Below are 19,752 nucleotides of genomic sequence, written 5' to 3' on the forward strand. Positions count from 1 at the left end.
AAAAGGCGATTACTTCTGTAGTATATTTAAACTTTGTGTGTGTGTGTGTGTGTGTTTAGTTATAAAACTTAACTTATCCAGGAGAAAAATGTGATCTAGAGGGAGTCTACCTGTATGTTAGACCACGTGATGTGGCAGGACCTGTTACAGACTAGAGATACATGCTCAATTTAATGACGTTTAGATTTACAGTATTTAAAAACACTACAAACCAAACAAAAAGTATGAGACTGCCATCATACTGTCTTTCTTGAAGCAGTGGCAGCTATTGAAGGTTTTTGAGGGAGGTGTTCATCTGATGGAGTTTGGTTTAGAATATGTATGGAAATTCCTTATGACTTTTATTGTACGTTTCTTTAAGTTTTCACATTATTTTTAAATGTGTATTTCAGTTAGTTGCTACACTGCCTGATGATGTTCAGCCTGGGCCTGATTTTTATGGACTGCCATGGAAACCTGTTCTTATTACAGCCTTCTTGGGAATCGTTTCATTTGCCATTTTCTTCTGGAGAACTATCCTTGCTGTGAGTAAATTAAGTTATACTTTAACTTACAAATGCAAGAGTTTTTGAATAATCACTGGCCCTTTTGTTTATTTTCTCAGTTACTGACATGAATGCAAATGAATGCTTATAATTCAAGCTAACTTTGTCAAATAATGTAGTGTAGTCTTTGTGTTGGTAAAATTATGTGAACAATATGCAGAATCTCATCATCTCCATGGAAAAACATTAGTTTATAAATTCATTATATGAAAACCTAAAGATTGGAACCAGGAGATGATGTAGGGATTACATTTCTGGTCTGCCACATGACCAATCGCTGTTCAAGTCTAGGACCCAATGGTTTCAAACTCATACTGGGCGTGTGTGCATGTGTACCCTAGATCTCAGGAAGAGAAGGGAGGAACAGGGATTGTGGTATGACCATCCTTCCTGGGGGTGATTCCTCGCTTTCTGTCTCTCTGTCTCTTTCATACACACTATGGCAAAAATCTCCCCCCCCCAAAAAAAAAAGAAAAGAAAACTTAAAGATTAAGAATTAGGTAGGCACATGTACATTATTAGCAGAATTGGGAATTCTAGTCATCCTGAAAAGTAGTTCAGTAATATGTATCAGAAGCTTTAAAATACTTATTATTTTATATATTGATAGCATAATATTCTGTTCAGTAATCTATCTTGATGTAACCAACCATGCATTAAAGATCTTGTATAAAGATGTTGAATGTAATAGTATTTATTAAAGTGAAAACTTGGCACAGTATTCACTTAGTATTTATTAAAGTGAATACTGTGATCCGTATTAGGGAAATTATTAAATGATTGTGCTTCTGTGTAGTCGGATATGAGGATATTTTATATATTTCAAAGATATTGGGACATAGAAAATGCTCAGAATTCCGTGTTAAGCCAAAAAAAATTAGAAACTGAGACTTTAAAGTGTGAGTAAACTGTCTCTTATATAAACCTACATATGACAGGGGTCTTCAAAAAGTTTATGAAACACATATTATTTTAAAAAAATTATGCATAGCTTTGAAGTTATTTTGCATTAAACTAAACTTGTACTTTAATTCCATTTTCCACAAACTTTTTGAAGTCTGGTGTGTATTTGCCCCTCCCCCAACACACACACACGGCAAAGATGCTTCGAGGAAATACAACAAAATGATAAAATGTCTTACATGTAGGAGATGAGGTAACTTCTCAGTCTTCATTCTTAAATGTTTCCTAGCTTTTCTGAATTGATCACGTGCTTAGAAAATTTCCTTTTTTTTTAATGCCAGAGGGCATATGTGAATGCATGAGTATGGGGGAGGAGGAAGCACTCCCCAGTGGAGTCTTTTCATGCAGTCCCGTTTCCTTCAGTTCTCCATCCCATCAGAATCCTGAGTGTAGGTGAGCTTTACAAGCCAACAAGGCCAGAAGTCAAACCCTGGTCAGCCATATGGGATCCACCTTTCTCCTTATAGCACCTAACCACTGTGCTATGTAGCTAGTCCTCAGAAAATATCTTTTTATTTGGAAGTAAAAACTATATAATATTCAGAGGCACACTATTACATGTTTTATTCCTTAGAGCCTTTTCTTGTGTGTATGCAGAATTTGTCTTTCAGTCTTGTACCATATATGTATGTATACTCATGTATACATAATTATGATTGTATTATGTCATTCTGCTTCGCACTTATGTATTGTCATCATGGGGGGGGGATTATTTCCTTAAATGAGCTTTGCAGGGCTAGACCATAGTGCATTGATTAAACACTGTGATTTTGGGGCTGAATCCTACATGGCCATCTGGAATTCAAATCCTGGCCCTAGTGGCTTGAAAGACATGCCAGGCATGTTTGCCTAAGGGCCCCAAACCCTAATGGGATGGAGAAATAGAAGAAAGGGAATTGCAGCATTACCCTCCCTCATTGAGGGGTTCTTTCTCTCTCTCCCTTTTTCTGGTGAGTACATGTGTCCTCTGGCAGTAAAAATAAATAAGTCTTGCAGATGAAAAGCTTTTAATAGAAACCTAACAATTAAAATAGCCAAAAGCATTGTACGTAAATCTTTCAAAAACTATTATCTTCTGATTTTTTAATTATATTGAACATATCATTCTTAATAAGTTTTCTCTCTTTGCAAAGTTTATTATAAAGTCACTTGAAGTGTTTTCGGCCTAGATTCTTGTGAGGACATCTCTAAACTCATGGAGCCTTTCCTCAAATAAGAGTAAAACAGGAAACAGAATTTATCAAAGCCTTAAAAATGGTCATACCATTTTATATAGCATAGTATCCTGTTTAGTAATCTATTGTCTGTGTCCAAACTGTGTCTCCTCAGCTTCAGCATTTGACTTTGGGAACCTCAGTCCTCCTCCTTTTTTTTTAAAATTCTGCCAGAGGGTGGTGGATGCACTCCCCAGAGAGAGCTAGGGATAAGGGGGCTGAGAAAGCACCTCCCCATGAGGAATTCTTTTTTCTCTATTTCTCTCTACTTTTGTGGTCTGGGGCATACTTGCACATGCATCCAGCATGTTATTTAAGCCACTGAGTCTGGGACTTGAACTACTTAGTTGGCCATGTGGGATTCAGCCATGTCACTGGCTGGCTTGTGTTTATTCTTATTTGCCTGCTTTTCACTTCTACCCACTTTCCCCTGCCTTTTACTTTGGGAGAAAGAGGATAAGTTTATGCTGTCATTAGCAAGGCTATGATAGAGAATAGCCTTTTCTTTCTATGTTGGAATTTCTTCTTTTTTTTCTTTAATAATTATTTATTTATTTATTCATTTCTTTTAATCTGACCAGAGAGAGACAGAGAGAGAGGAAAAGTGAGAAGGCAAGCCACTAGGTCTGGGACTCGAACCGTGGTCAGCCATGTGGCAATGTCCAGCACCTTAACCACCACACCACCTGCTGATCCCCTATGTTGGAATTTCTTGAATGCATTTTCTTTTAACAGTATTATAAGTGGTATTTAGATACTGTATTAATACTGAGAAACTATGGATGATTTATGTACTGGTTTGAGTATCTCATTACCATTTATAATATCCGAGAGGGGAAATATATTCTGGGTTATAAAGAACTTTAGCAATAGTTTTTAAAAAGTATTTAGTCCTTAGATTTTAGTACCGTCTTTGGGGAATGATTTTTCCTTACACCTTTCAGAAAAATGTTAATTGTTGGGCAGGCAGCGATGGGGTGGTTAAGACACTAGATACCATGGACAGACTGTGATTTGAGTCTCAGACCCCGGCAGCTTGAAAAACATGCTGGGATCATGTGCATGCATGCCCAAAATCCCTAGAGAAGAATGGAGGAGGAAGGGATTGCTGTGTGACCATCCTTCATGGGGGATGATTTCTCACTTTCCCTCCCCGTCTCTCTGTCTCTCTGCCTCTCTCTCCATTGTCTCTCTCTCCAGATAGCACATGAGCCCTATGGCAAAAATCTGAAAGAAAAAATAAAAGATGTTACTATCATTTTTCTAACTGCGTGCGCATTTTCATCTAGCAGTCTTCCCTTCTCTTTCAGATTTATGACCACTATTTTTAGTGGTCTGGGAAAATAAGATGATTTAGCTTCTTAAAATTGTTTCTAAATTCAGCCAGTAGCTAACTTTGAACAGGATTTCAAAGATGGTTTCTGGTGAGTGAAAAGAGGCTTATCTTACTACAAAGATTATGTCTTTAATTTTGTTTCCTCAGAGTCCTTTTGAATAATCATTGTTTCTAGACCTTAGTCTGGCAGTTTGTGATTGTCAGCTAAAGTGATTTTGGGTCAGTAAAGCATTAGTATATTTATTAGGAAAATATTAGCCATTCTGTTAATAAAGTTCAGTATATCATAACATTGGTACTCACTTAATAGATACATAAACAAATCCTTTGCCAAATAATAAGATACTTAACTTAGTTTAACATCATCTTATTTTTAATCTAGTAGAGTTGTCTTACTGAACCAAACTGTTCTTAAATTTTCATATGGTTGCTATTTTGGTTGTTGTTAGGAACGGCATACTTCTATGAATAAAATGATATCAGATTTAATCTTATTTCTCTCTTCTAGGTAAAGAGCAGAGCATATCAAGGTAAATTTTTTTAAGTTTATTTTGTATTTGTATTATTTTCTCTGAATGGTGTTTGATATGGATTTAATGTAAGCTAGAAGTGGATATAGTTACTTCTGGTATCTGATTTACTCATTAACTTCTGAAGTTTACCGTTAGCTTGGATGATAGAGTAGATGGAGAGAGATTGTTGAAGATGAGGAGGAACAAATTGTGGGAATAGGGGGAAGATGATCAGTTTAATTTGGGGCAGATGGACTTCGTTGATGTAATAAGACTTCTTACATATGAACAATGTTCTTGTACTAATAATTTAATCAATACAATAAATATTCATTCAAGGTAAGTTGAGGAATAGAAATACAAATCAGTATGCTTGCATTTTTCTGTTTCTTTTATGAATGATGTATTTGAAGTGATCCAATTTTCTGAAAAGAAAGGCACTTGACAAAGGAAGGAATATCACGTTATACCATTTTCCTGTATTTCCCATCTTTAATAAATTGAACTTGTGCCTCATTGTAATAAGGGTTCTTACTATATCTTTCTTAAGTTTTAATAATATTTTTACATCTCACCCTTATTAACTACAGATTGTTTTTTAAAGTTACAATTTGTAGTCATCTTGAGAAGTTCTTTTCCTTTATAGTGCCAAATAACATGTGATTGCTGCTAATACATTGGGTAATTCAGTTTTGTTAGTGATCATACAGTCTAATGGATTCTTTCCTTCTTTGTAAACACTGAACAGCAAATTTCTGAGAAGTTGAAGATTATCATGAAAGAAAATGCAGAACTTGTACAGAAATTGTCATTTCTTTTTAGTCACTGAACAGCAAATTTCTGAGAAGTTGAAGATTATCATGAAAGAAAATGCAGAGCTTGTACAGAAATTGTCAAATTACGAACAGAAGGTATAATTTTTCTTTTGCCTTTTTTCCTCTGTGTTTCCAGCTTGAATTATTTTTACCTGACTTATAGTTCAGTTATTAGGGCATTTTAAAATCATATTTTCTTACTTCATTCTTTTTTCCAAACTATCCAGTTCTTAAGCAATCATCATATGTGTAAAGTACTATTTTCTTTTGTAAAGGACTACCCACTGGAAAATAAGTTTTGGTAGCACTATAATTTATATTTCTGAGTTCCAAATGTTTTATTTTATACAGATCAAGGAATCAAAGAAACATGTTCAAGAAACCAAGAAACAAAATATAATTCTCTCTGATGAAGCAATTAAGTTTAAGGTAAAAGTATTTTTTCTTTCTGGGATTACCTTCTAAAAACAAGTAGAAGTAATGAATTACTGTTACTAATCTTAATATCTTTTTTGTAGGATAAAATAAAAAATCTTGAAGAAGCTAATGAAATTCTGAATGGCACAGCTAAAAATCTTCGTGTTATGTTAGAATCTGAGAGAGAACAGAACCTCAAGAATCAGGACTTGGTAAGGGTTTTGCTGTTACGTGGTGCTGTAGTTTGACTTTTGACCTATTTCGTAGATTGGTGAGTTGACTACATTTTCTTGTGTCTTTAAAATGAGAGTGGGAATCAGGACAGTTGAACCTACTTCTCTCCATTTTGTGAAATTCTAAATACTGAATCAACAAATCATTATTTTTATGGGCCTGGGAAGTATTTTTATTCTCAGTTCTTGGTAATTTTCATATTGTGGCTCTGATCTCTGAAACATAGAAAGCAGGTGAGAAACTAATCTCGTTGATGAATTCTTGTATTTCGTTTTGTTTTGTGAAGCTCTTTTTTCAATACACTTTTAGCTTTAGAATAGTTGTGGAACTACGTAAGTCATAAAGGGAGTAGAGAGGATTACTGTACAAGGATTACTATACTGAACTCAAAAAGTTCATGGAAAAATAGAATTATAGTATGAGTTTATTTTGGTGCAAAAAATTTATGAAATTTTTCATAGTTTTTCATAATACTAATTTTTCATGAACTTTTTGAAGACCCCACGTATGTCCCGCACCTAGTCAAGCTTGGGCATGTTGCTAAGGTAGTTCTTTGCTAGGCTTCTCCATCGTAAATTGACTCTTTTTCCATCTTTTGTATAATATACTTTTTATAAGAAAGTTACTATGCACGTAGTTAAAGAATGAAGAGTTATGCTCTACCTTATTGAGGAGCCAGTATCTTCATAAGTTATTTGGAATTCTTCTGTATGGGAGATTTGTGTATTCTCCATAAAATCTTGCCATTTTTAATTGACACAAGACAATTTTTAAAGTAATCTTGGGACTCTTTTTCCTCTACCACTAGAAAAAAACATTCATTTGAACTGTTTTATTTGGAATTTTTTTCATTTTCTTTGCTTTCACCTTTTTGTCTGATCATCTACTTCATTATCTTATAATTGGGAAAGTTGTGGATGCCATGAAATATTTATGCCTTCAGTTATTTTTATTTTCTCACATCTCTTTAAGTTTTGTTTATTTATGATAGAGAATGTGTGTGTGTGACAGAGAGAGAAAGAGAGAGAGACAGAAACGCCCCTAAAACGTTTTCTCACATCATGATCCCCTTCCCTTGGGTACCCACACATGTACTTGGCATGTTTTCAAGCTGACCTAGGGAAGAATCTAAACCCCGCAATTCCAGTCCTGCAGTTTTGATACCAACTGCACCAGGAGACTGGACTTTTTTTTTTTTTTTGGCTAGAGGGCACATGTGCTCCTTGGAAGAGAGGAACAGAGAGAGCAAGAGAGAGATGGAGAGACTTAAGGACATCCCATGGGGGATGGTCATGCCACAATCTCTTCTTTTAGCATTTTAGTCTTCGTGCATTTGTGTCTACTGTGTTTTTCAAATGCCAGCTTGGGAACTTGAACCAAGCTGTTGGCTGTGTAGAATCTAGTCACCTTAATCACCATGCCACATCCTGGCCCCTGTCCTCTTTCTTGATTTTTCTCCTTGGCCAAAACTGGATCCTTTGCTTTTACTTAAAATGTATGAGATGATTCTGTGATATGGTTTGTTATTGTTTATTCTTTTTAGTGTTTCTATTGAAATCTTAATGTGTGTTTTATGTCTGTTTCCACATGGCAGATACTGGAAAATAAGAAATCTATAGAGAAGCTAAAAGATGTTATTTCAGTGAATGCCTCAGAATTTTCAGAGGTAAAGCTGTCTACTGTTGCTCCAGGATATATGCCTTAGTTCTGTTGAGGGGCAAAAATTTGTGTTTGTTAAAATATTCAAAACAATAAAATAACATGCTCTAGTTGGGAAAATATAGCTTTTTTTTTTTTTGATGAATTCACTAATGGGAATATTTTTACATTAGGTTCAAATTGCACTTAATGAAGCTAAGCTTAGTGAAGAGAAGGTGAAGTCTGAATGCCATCGGGTTCAAGAAGAAAATACTAGACTTAAGAAGAAAAAGGCACAGGTAAACAAAAGTTAATACCGCTCAGTATTGAATACAATACAGTAGATCAATAAATTAAAGAACAGAATATTACATTATAGATATCTTTTCTTAGGTATGTTTTTTAAGGTAATAAAATATTTATGCAAGATCCTATTTATAGATATGCAAAGTGCAAAAATGTTCTCCCAAAACTGAGTGGATGTGTATGTCCTTCATTTATGCTAGATTTTCTGTTTTTCTGTATAGTTTGTAGCAGTTACTGGAGTGTTCAGTCTTGGTCTTGTCAAATACCAACCAGTTATTAACTTGAGTATTTTAAAGTGGCAATGGATTGGATTTTTTTTTTTTTCCTTTTTTTGGAGAGGTTTTTGCTATAGGGTGCATGCGTTCTCCAGACAGACAGAGAGAGACAGAGAGACAGAAAGCGAGAAATCACTCCCCAGGGGGTGTGGCCATGCCACAATCCCTTTTCCTCCATTCTTCTCTTGGGATCTTGGGCACGCACGAACATGCGCCCGGTGTGAGTTTAAGCCACTGGATTCGGGACTCGAACTGTGGTCGACTACGTGGGAGTCCAGCGACATAGCCATTACGCTAACTGCTGGTCCTGGGATTGGTTTTTTTAAGACCAGAGAATCAGGTGTTTTATAACCCCGTTTCCAGCAGTAACTGCTTCACTGACCAAGAAAAGGTTACATGATCAGGAGTCTGGACTTAAGAGATTAAAGACAGTGAGAGATGTCCATCCATTTCTACTGGAAGTGAACTATTTGAATTGACTGCTTGTAATTTTCTGAAGAATGCCATAAATGGGGCCAACTTCCTTGACAGCTCTGATGTGCTTATTACTACAGCTCTAAGGGTTGGGGCCCTCTCCCTTCTCCCTTAATGGAGGGCTTAGCTCACAGCCACAGGCCTGGGAGAGGCATGGCTTACACAGTGTCATTCACACAGGTCTATGTCACCAGTGCAGAAGCCCTAACCTATGGATTTTCATGTGTTTTGACTTTTTAGTTGCAGCAAGAAATTGAAAACTTGAGTAAGTCACATGCTGAGCTCACTGAGCAAATCAAATCATTTGAGAAATCTCAGGAAGACTTGGAAATAGCGCTTACTCACAAAGATGATAATATTAATGTAAGTTTATTCACATGAGTATATGCTTAATTCTATTGAGTTTTCTGTTGAAATTTGCTTATTAAAAATGAAGAGGCTCTAATTGGTGGTACACTTTTACTTCTTTTCTAGGCTTTGACTAATTGCATTACTCAGTTGAATCGGTTAGAGTGTGAATCTGAAACTGAGAATCAAAATAAAGGAGAAAATGAGTCAGATGAATTAGCCAATGGAGAAGTGGGAGGTAAGATCAGTCTCGGAGGTGTTTTTTGCCTTCCTGTCTTAAGTGCACTGATGCTCCTTTTTGGCTGACAGGAGTTGCCTCTGAAGTTTTAGGGTCACAGTGGCTTATCACTAGATTGGTATAAATGTCTGTTTGCATTGGGCAGAGGATGTTTGCTGTGGTGTGCTGTAGCGAAAGGCTTGCAGTGAACACCAATTTTATTTTTGCATTCATTGAGAACTAGACATATGCACTGGGACTGCATTAATCTTGTCTTAAACCTCTAAGAATTAACAATACACTAGGAGAAACTTGGTTTTCAACTTTGTGGAGATGGTGTTTCATTTTTTAAGAATTATTTTATTTAACTTCATTTATTATTACTGTTTTTCAGTTTGACCAGAGATAGAGAGAGAGGGAAAGTGAGAAAAGAAGCCACCAGGTCCAGGACTCGAACCATGGTTAGCCATGGTTAGTCCAGCGCCTTAACCACCATGTCACCTGCTGGCCCCAGTGTTTCATTTTAATATGTACCATTTTTGTAGTTTCATGATTTAAAAGTCCGTAACTGGTTTTAAGAGTGCTAAAGATGGATGGGGCCATAAACTAAGGCTAGGAGATTGGAGTTTAGAGGTTAGCAGTGTTTACTGATGAGGAAACCATCTCCTACGTTGAACATTGCTTGCATAATGGGTATTTTAATCCTCAACTGGCAGCAGATTCAGGGGAAAAGAGGAGTGAATGTTCCTAAATAAGACACTTGCCCAGATAGAGATGAATCTGAGAGAGAGAGAAGAACCTTTTACCTCATATTGCTCCTTGTTTAAAACTGGTATGGACAGCATTTTCATTGTACAAATGGGGAATTTGAATCAAATCTAAGTTTGCAGTTCTCTTAAAAGTCAGTCAGCCAGTTCTTTTGGTTAGTTTGTTTTTTTCTCTTAATGTTTGAACATGATAATTACTTAGTTTAGGAGAATTCAAGAAAATACATTTAAAAAGAAAGGGAAGAAAAAGCAAGTAAAGTCTTTTGTTTTTTAGGTGACCGGAATGAGAAGATGAAAAAGCAAATTAAGCAGATGATGGATGTCTCTCGGGTATAATCCTTTTTATAGAGTCCCAGAAGTGCCTGTGAATTCTTACAAGCCTCACTTTTAAGAATACTTCTTTCTTTTGCAATTTTCAGACACAGACTGCAATATCAGTAGTCGAAGAGGATCTAAAACTTCTCCAACTTAAGCTGAGAGCCTCAATGTCTACTAAATGTAACCTGGAAGGTAAGTTGCTTCTTGAGAAGAAACTGTCATATATTGGTAAGATATAAAATTGCATTGGGAGGGAACCAGCAGTTAGCGTAATGGCTATGTCACTGGACTCCCACATAGTCGACCGCGGTTCGCGTCCCGGACCCGGTGGCTTAAAACTCACGCCAGGCGCGTGTGCGTGCGTGCCCAAGTGAGAAAAGAAGCCACCAGGTCCAGGACTCGAACCATGGTTAGCCATGGTTAGTCCAGCGCCTTAACCACCATGTCACCTGCTGGCCCCAGTGTTTCATTTTAATATGTACCATTTTTGTAGTTTCATGATTTAAAAGTCCGTAACTGGTTTTAAGAGTGCTAAAGATGGATGGGGCCATAAACTAAGGCTAGGAGATTGGAGTTTAGAGGTTAGCAGTGTTTACTGATGAGGAAACCATCTCCTACGTTGAACATTGCTTGCATAATGGGTATTTTAATCCTCAACTGGCAGCAGATTCAGGGGAAAAGAGGAGTGAATGTTCCTAAATAAGACACTTGCCCAGATAGAGATGAATCTGAGAGAGAGAGAAGAACCTTTTACCTCATATTGCTCCTTGTTTAAAACTGGTATGGACAGCATTTTCATTGTACAAATGGGGAATTTGAATCAAATCTAAGTTTGCAGTTCTCTTAAAAGTCAGTCAGCCAGTTCTTTTGGTTAGTTTGTTTTTTTCTCTTAATGTTTGAACATGATAATTACTTAGTTTAGGAGAATTCAAGAAAATACATTTAAAAAGAAAGGGAAGAAAAAGCAAGTAAAGTCTTTTGTTTTTTAGGTGACCGGAATGAGAAGATGAAAAAGCAAATTAAGCAGATGATGGATGTCTCTCGGGTATAATCCTTTTTATAGAGTCCCAGAAGTGCCTGTGAATTCTTACAAGCCTCACTTTTAAGAATACTTCTTTCTTTTGCAATTTTCAGACACAGACTGCAATATCAGTAGTCGAAGAGGATCTAAAACTTCTCCAACTTAAGCTGAGAGCCTCAATGTCTACTAAATGTAACCTGGAAGGTAAGTTGCTTCTTGAGAAGAAACTGTCATATATTGGTAAGATATAAAATTGCATTGGGAGGGAACCAGCAGTTAGCGTAATGGCTATGTCACTGGCCTCCCACATAGTCGACCGCGGTTCGCGTCCCGGACCCGGTGGCTTAAAACTCACGCCAGGCGCGTGTGCGTGCGTGCCCAAGATCCCGAGAGGAGAATGGAGGAGAAGGGATTGCGGCGTGACCATCCCCCCTAGGGGGTGATTTCTCGCTTTCTGTCTCTCTCTGTCTGGCGAGCGCATGCACTCTATAGCAAAAACCTCTCCAAAATAAATAAATAAATAAATAAATAAAATTGCATTGGAAAGATAAAGAATGGAATCCCGCTTCATGCTTCTCACTCCTCAGCACTACCTTCTCATCCAAGTTCTTGAGTCCCCATGTAAATACGTGGAGCGCAATCATTTTATCTCTTACAGACCAAATAAGGAAGTTAGAAGATGACCGCAGTTCACTGCAGTCTGCCAAAGCCGGGTTGGAAGACGAATGCAAAACCCTGAAGCAGAAAGTGGAGATTCTGAATGAACTCTATCAGCAGAAGGAGATGGCTCTGCAAAAGTAAGATTTCTGTTTATTGGTCGTGGTACTATTGTATTACTGACTATGTGTACTAATATTGATAGTTTTTTTATCTTCTTATATACACACACACACACACACACACACATACACACACATATATATTTTTTATTTTGGAGAGGTTTTTGCCACAGGGAGCGTGCGCTCTCCAGACAGAGAGAGAGAGAGAGAGAGAGAGAGAGAGAGAGACAGAAAGCGAGAAATCACCCCCCCCAGGGGAGATGGCCACGCCGCAGTCCCTTCTCCTCCATTCTCCTCTCAGGATCCTGGGCACGCATGCACACATGCCCAGTTTGAGTCCCAGCCACCAGGTCTGGGACTCAAGCCGCGGTCGACTACATGGGAGTTCAGTGACATAGCCATTATGCTAACTGCTGGTCCCAAGATTATAATTTTTTAAATATTCTGCCTCATTCTTTCATTTCTTCAAAGTTGAATTAAGGCATGTTAGATTTTGTTTTACCATTTTTCTGTTTCCTATATTCTGATTTGCATTATTCTGGATCTTTTCTTCTCATCTGTCTTTCAATGTGATAAAATCTTAACATCAGTTTGTTAAATCTGCTACTAAAATCATTTGTTGGGCTTATTGATTGATTGATTGATTGATTGAAGACAGGGATTTGTCATGGCATAATTCTCCTGCCTTAACTTCCCAACTGGGACTACAAGCATGGGTTGTCATAACCAGTTGGTTTTTTTAGACAGGGTCTCATTATGTTCCTCAGGTCAGCCTTGAGCTCATGACCTATCTGTCTCAGCCTTCTTTGATGCTGAGATTGCAGGCCCCTACCCCAACACTTGGCCTTCAGATTGGACTGGGAATTGAACCAAATGTGGTCTCAATCTGTGGAGCAGTAGCATTCTAATGTACACTGCTGTGGCTGGTCCTGGTTCTTCATATCAGTTAATACTTTTCGGTTTTATAATTATTATATAATCATCAGAAATTCATTATCTTGACTTTTACTTTCTTTCTTTCTTTTTTTTTTTATTTTTTTTTATTTTTTAGAGAGATTTCTGCTACAGGGCGTATGCATTTGCCAGAGAGACAGACAGAAACAGAGAGACAGAAAGCAAGAAATCACCCCCCAGAGAGGACGGCCATGCCACAATCCCTTCTCCTCCACTCTCCTTTCAGAATTTTGGGCATACATGCGCATGAACCTGGTGTGAGTTTCAAGCCTCCAGGTCTTGAACTGCAGTCAGCCATGTGGGAGTCCAGTGACATAACCATCACGCCATCTGCTGGACCCATCCCTTTACTTTCTCGAATAGATAAGGAACAATTATTTAAAAATCTGTGTTAACCCATTATGTGGATACTTTGTCTTTAGATTTTGATCACAGGTCTTGTGCAATACCTGGTCAGTTTTGATTGAGTGGCATATATTGTACATGATAATTGTAGAGGAAATTTGAGGCCTAGGATGATGTTATCTTCCTACAGAAAAGATTTGAAGTTACTTCTAGCAGTTGGCTCTGTCATTTTAATCCAGTCAGCAATTAAGATCATTTAAAAATGTCATAGTCCTTTCAAAGAATACTGTGTTGGCTGTTCAGTACTCCACAAGTCTGTAATTCTTTCTAGGCTCAACCCCAACCACAAGGCTTTTACTAAAATCCCTCATTGACAGCCCTGAACTTTACTACGTTTTTCTCCAAGTCAATCCGTTGAAGGCTTTGTGCAACCTATTTATATCTCTGCATTGTCTCAATTTGTGCATGAACCTAGGGGGAAAGTGGCTGAAAATACCACATACCAGGCTTACTTGTGATTCTAAGATTCCTTTTCCTACTGGATCTTGGCCACATATATGTATCTTTACCACTCTACTAGCTCTGATGCCTTTTTTTTTTTTTTTTTTTTTAAGATTTTTGCCAAAGGGCATGTGTGCTTGCCAGAGAGAAAGGGAAAGTAAGAAATCACTTCCCAGAGAGGATGGCCATGCTGTAATCCTTTCTCCTCCATTCTACTTTTGTGATTTTGGGCAAGTGTGTACACGTGCTTGGTGTGTTTTCAAGCCACTGGGTCCAGGACTCAAACCATGTAGTCAGCCATCTGGATTCCAACACCTTGACCATGATGCCACCTACTGGCCCAAACACTTTTTATATTTTTGTCCAGATGCTCTAATTGTCCTCAGTGTCTTCATCCATTTTTGGAAATAAAATTCTCTCTCTGATCTTTCTTCAAGTTGTTTTACATCCTTCCTGAGCAAGAGTCAGGGAGGAATTGTTCTGTTCTGATATGCATTTTCTGTGCTATATTAAATTGTGAGTTCCGGGACCAACAGTTAGCGTAATGGCTGTGTCACTGGACTCCCATGCAGTCGACTGCGGTTCAAGTCCCAGACCCGGTGGCTTAAACTCACGCTGGGCGTGTGTGCCGAAGACCCCGAGAGGAGAATGGAGGAGAAGGGATTGCAGCATGGCCATACTCCCTGGGGGGTGATTTCTCGCTTTCTGTCTCTCTGTCTCTCTCTTTCTGGTGAGTGCACCTGCCCTGTAGCAAAAACCTCTCCAAAAAAAAGAAAAAAATAATTGTGAGTTCCTTTAGTGCAAGGATAGTGCTTTGCCCTTACTTTTATCTTTAGCATCGTACATGGTAACTAGTATGTTATAGTCACATAAAATAAAATATTTGCCGAAGTATTGAATGGGTAGATATAAAACTATATAAAGCTTTTCTTTTTTGTGTTAATAACCCTTTTTACTATAACTCTTCTAAATTTGCTTCTGATTCACAGACTATTGAAGTTTTAAGTTTAAGTATCTTTTGAATTTGAACTATAGGTAAAAGAATACAAGGAGAACCAGAAAGTAGCATTTTGAACTACTCAATATTGCTACTCCTATTAGTTCGGGAAAGTCATGTTGTATTTTTTTATGTTTTTCTATGTAAAAATGCATCATGACCTTCTCAACAACCTAATATTAATATAGTCTGTGTTACATGGGTTAAGCATCCCAAACCTGAAAATTCAAAATTCAAAGAGCACATGGCATATTCCACTTATAGCAGCATGTCAATACTCAAAAGCTGAGACTTTTTGAAAAAGCTGCTGTAAGTGGAAAATGCCACACCTGGCCTCGTGTGATATAGGTAGCAGTCAAAATGCTGCAATACAAAAATACTGTATAAAATGGCCTTCAGGACCCTGCTTTATGATGCAGTTAGTAACAAACTAAACTGCAGTGCTGGAAGTCACATGGCTGAACTGCAGGTTTCTATTCCCAGGTTGGCCTGAAAAAATGCTGGCATGTGTGTGGGTGCCCAGAATCCTGAGGAGCTGGGAGTCAGGAGAAGAGAATTGCACTATAATGGGACTTCTCTCTCTCACACACACATGCTTGCTAGTAAAAATAAACAGACATTAAAATGACCTTCAGGTTATGTGTATAAGGTGTTTATGAAACATGGATGAATTTTGTATTTAGATGTGGGTCCCATCTCTGAGATATCTTGTCATATAAATGCAACATTCCAAATTCTAAAAATACCAAAATCCTAAACACTTCTGGTCCCAAGCATTTTGGTTAATGGATACTTATCCTGTGGTAGACTGCAGTAAAATTATCAGTTAAAATCAGTTTCAGGTAGCTAATACCTTGATTGTGGGACAATTTGGATTCCTTTTCTGTTTGACTGACATTACCAATATTCAGATTTGCCTCTTCCTTTAATCATAGTTCCACTGAAATAGGTAGTAGGAGTTTCATATCTGAAGCATGGAAGTGTTTTGTGGTTGATTCCACAATTAGAAGACATGTCCTAAGGCTCTTTTCCTGACTGACTGTATCTTTATCATGGTGCCAGTCTTGGATTAACAAATCTTTTTTTTTTTTTTTTTTGAGATTTTTTGTTTGTTTGTTTGTTTTGCTATAGGGCACGTGCACTCACTGGAAAGACAGAGAGACAGAAAGCAAAAAATCACCCCCAAGCCGCAATCCCTTCTCCTCCATTCTCCTCTCGGGATCTTGGGCACGCACACACGCATGCACGCACACATGCTCGGTGTGAGTTTAAGCCACTGGGTCCGGGACTTGAATCACGTTAGACTGCATGGGAGTCCAGCAACATAGCCATTACGCTAACTGCTGGTCCCAAGAAATCTTTCAAAATAAGAAAAGTCATTAGGAGTTTCCCTGGTAGAAGTATGTGAAACAATTACCCTGTTTTACCCTAATAAGATAAATTGTGTTAGGATGATTGGTACTGGTGCTACACATTGAAATAGAGGACCTTTTATCATCCCAAGGACAAGACTTGCCCATGGGGCACAGTGTTTTCTTTGTTTTGGTTTTAATCATTTTTGCTAGAGGGTACATGTGCTCACCAGAGAGAAGAGAAAGTGAGAAACCTCATCCCTCTATCCCCCCATGGGGAATGGTCATGGTGCAGTTCTTTCTCCTTTTAGAATTTTGGGTACTCATACACAAATGTCCAGCATGTTTTTCAAGTGACTGGGTCTGGGACTCAAATTGACCATGTAGGATCCAGTTGCCCTAACCACCATGCCACTGGCTGGCCAGAACAGTGGTAGTTTTACATTTGTTTTATTTAGTAGTTATTAGAGGGTTATGAGCCAGAAGCAAGCAGGTACAGGTGATTTGATATTTTTTTTAAGAATTATTTTATTGAACTTGATTTAATTATTTATTTATTTATATTTTATTTTGACCAGAGAAGGACAGAGAGAGAGAGAGAGATAGAGAAAGCAAGCCACCAGGTCTGGGACTTGAACCATGGTCGGCCATGTGGGAGTCCAGTGCCCTTATCACCACTCCACCTGCCGACTCTAGGCAATTTGATTTTTACTCCTAAATGACAGGGTTGAATTCCTTTCTATGACTTTATGTGTCTGTGCACTTTAAAAAAGGATGAATAGAGCATGTATTCAGACTGCTGAGAGGAAAGAAACTTTCACTTCTAACTGATTTGTCTTAGGAAATTGAGTCAAGAAGAGTATGAGCGGCAAGAACGAGAGCAGAGGCTGTCAGCAGCGGATGAAAAGGCGGTTTTGGCTGCAGAAGAAGTAAAAACTTATAAGTGAGTTAGGTTTCTGAAAAGAGTGTCAGTGGCTAATGAAACTAGTGTTGGATTTTTTTGTTTTGTTTTCATTTTTTGTAGAAGTTATCACAGAAGTATAAATAAATGGTTGGAGGACATGAACACATTTGACACAAGAGAGAAAAATAGATGTTTACCACATGAAGAAATATTAACAAAAATTGATTTGTACTCAATGCTTACAAGACTATAAGAGAACTTGCTTTATGCAGATAGTTCTGGGAGATTTTGTACATTGGAGTAGTTCTTTAAAGAAGCAGTTGATTTATGATATATTAAAAACCACTAAGGTAGTGGCCCCCAACCTTTTTGACACAAAGAAAGACACATTTTTCCATGAACTTTGAGGGCACAGAGGGGGGTGATGGCTCAGGATGATTCAAGCACATTACATTTATTGAACACCTTATTTCTTTTGTTATTATATTGTAATATATAATGAAATAATTATACAACTCACCTTAATGCAGAGTCAGTGGGAGCACTGAGCTTGTTTCTCTGCAACCAGATGGTCCCATCTGGATGCTCCTATGAGATTCTAATGCGAATGCTGGTCTGACAGGAACTCAGGTGGTGATGTAAGCCATGGGGAACGGGGAGTGGCTGTAAATACAGATGAAGCTTCGCTCACTTTGCCCACTGCTCACCTTCCACTGTGCCATCCACTTCTGTTTCTTGTCTATGGCCCAAGAGTTGGGACCCTGCATTAAAGTGATTGTGCCACTTGATAGACCCAATAGTCAATAACTCTGGGAAATTTTCTATGGATAGAATTCGAAGGTTTATGAAGATATTCCTAGCAGAGTTATTTGAGAGTATACTAAAGAACAGTTAAGGAAATGATAAATCAGCTAAGAATCTGTAGCCATTAAACGATACAAACAAGGAAATTGTATAATACTAGTTTTGATCATGTTATACTCTTATAACCGTATAAAGTATGTTTTTTATTTGTATGGATTAAGTCTTTTAGGGTATAGTTATTAGAGTTAAGAGAACATGCTCAAATTTTAGAAATTTGATTCAGTTGTGCTTTAACTGACAAAATCAAATGTAATTCTTAGGCGGAGGATTGAAGAAATGGAGGATGAATTACAGAAAACAGAGCGCTCATTTAAAAACCAGGTAATAATTAATACTGCCCTACTGCTGCAGTATTCTTTGATACCTATTGACAGTACATACTATTTTAATATATTTTTGATATATCTTTTTCAGATTGCTGCACATGAGAAGAAAGCTCATGATAACTGGGTGAGACTTTTTTCCTTTCCTTTATTTCATGTGCAGTCTACTGCAATTCAACTTGAATACTTTTCTTCAACAGCTCAAAGCTCGTGCTGCAGAAAGAGCTATAGCTGAAGAGAAAAGGGAAGCTGCCAACTTAAGGCACAAGTATGTGATTTGGAGCTCTATAATTCAGTGTGTTTTAGAGTTTTGTTTGCTTGTTTTTAGTTTGCTATAGGGCACATGTGCTCACTGTGGGGAGAGGGAAAATGAGAAATCACCCCGAAGGGGAATGGCTAGCCACAATCCCTTCTGCTCCATTCTCTTCTCAAGATGTTGGGTCTGCATGCACATGTATGTGCCCAGTATGATTTTCAAGCTGCCAGGTCCAGGACTTGGACCACACCCTTGGCCACATGGGATCCAGCTACCTTTAACCTCCATGCTACCTGCTAGCCTATGTTTTAGAGTTAAGGCTATACTATATGGTATTTAATGATCAATTTCCATTTCCTATTTAAATCTGTTCTTTCTCTGTATTCAAGATTGTTAGAAATAACTCAAAAGATGGCAATGCTGCAAGAAGAACCTGTGATTGTAAAACCAATGCCAGGAAGACCAAATACACAAAACCCTCCACGGAGAGGTAGGGAGCACTTTGTAAAGGGCAACATCTATTCGTTTATTTGGGGGCAAAATGTATGTAAATCACTTTTTATTACTGTATGTAGTTGTTTTGATACCCTAGAAATGATCCTAAGAACTTTTTTAAAAAATGCCTATCTTAAAGTGTTAACAACCTACTGTCATCTTCAGGTCCTCTGAGCCAGAATGGCTCTTTTGGTCCATCTCCTGTGAGTGGTGGAGAATGCTCCCCTCCACCAACAGCAGAGCCACCTGGGAGACCTCACTCTGCTACTCTCAATCGAAGAGAGATGCCTAGAAGTGAATTTGGTGAGCACTCACAAGCTACCTTGCAATAAACTATTTCAAGAGGTTTCTTACTTATTTTCTTTTCCGTCTTGTATTTGAGAATTGTAATGAAAGAACATTTTAGAAGTTAGGTCTGATAATACAGGAAAGAAGTTTTCTTAATTTGTCTTGGTAGATTAATCGTTTACTGCAATATCTACCTCAGTACAGAAAACAGTTCATTATTTTCTTGGAGATCCCTTTATTATTTTTGTTTCTGATTGTTTTGTTTTGTTTTGATTTATTTGATTATCTCTTTCT

General features: G+C 37.7%; 1 protein-coding gene across 6 annotated transcripts in view; it reads left to right on the forward strand.

Moving 5' to 3' along the window:
• MIA3 (MIA SH3 domain ER export factor 3) overlaps positions 1 to 19,752 on the forward strand; it is a 55,799-nt gene that overhangs the window by 29,611 nt on the left and 6,436 nt on the right. For all 6 annotated transcript variants that reach the window (XM_014584892.2, XM_014584894.2, XM_027768966.1 and 3 more), the window contains 18 exons: positions 393 to 524; positions 4,567 to 4,588; positions 5,393 to 5,481; positions 5,737 to 5,814; positions 5,904 to 6,014; positions 7,631 to 7,702; positions 7,869 to 7,973; positions 8,970 to 9,092; positions 9,204 to 9,315; positions 10,336 to 10,391; positions 10,481 to 10,571; positions 12,059 to 12,197; positions 17,170 to 17,271; positions 18,357 to 18,417; positions 18,511 to 18,546; positions 18,620 to 18,687; positions 19,065 to 19,165; positions 19,336 to 19,473. In XM_014584892.2, the coding sequence (XP_014440378.1) occupies positions 393 to 524; positions 4,567 to 4,588; positions 5,393 to 5,481; positions 5,737 to 5,814; positions 5,904 to 6,014; positions 7,631 to 7,702; positions 7,869 to 7,973; positions 8,970 to 9,092; positions 9,204 to 9,315; positions 10,336 to 10,391; positions 10,481 to 10,571; positions 12,059 to 12,197; positions 17,170 to 17,271; positions 18,357 to 18,417; positions 18,511 to 18,546; positions 18,620 to 18,687; positions 19,065 to 19,165; positions 19,336 to 19,473 (1,636 nt within the window). The remainder of the gene's footprint in view (positions 1 to 392; positions 525 to 4,566; positions 4,589 to 5,392; positions 5,482 to 5,736; positions 5,815 to 5,903; positions 6,015 to 7,630; positions 7,703 to 7,868; positions 7,974 to 8,969; positions 9,093 to 9,203; positions 9,316 to 10,335; positions 10,392 to 10,480; positions 10,572 to 12,058; positions 12,198 to 17,169; positions 17,272 to 18,356; positions 18,418 to 18,510; positions 18,547 to 18,619; positions 18,688 to 19,064; positions 19,166 to 19,335; positions 19,474 to 19,752) is intronic.

The sequence above is a fragment of the Tupaia chinensis genome, unplaced genomic scaffold (genome assembly GCF_000334495.1).
Source record: "Tupaia chinensis unplaced genomic scaffold, TupChi_1.0 Scaffold148108_1, whole genome shotgun sequence".
NCBI lineage: Eukaryota > Metazoa > Chordata > Mammalia > Scandentia > Tupaiidae > Tupaia > Tupaia belangeri.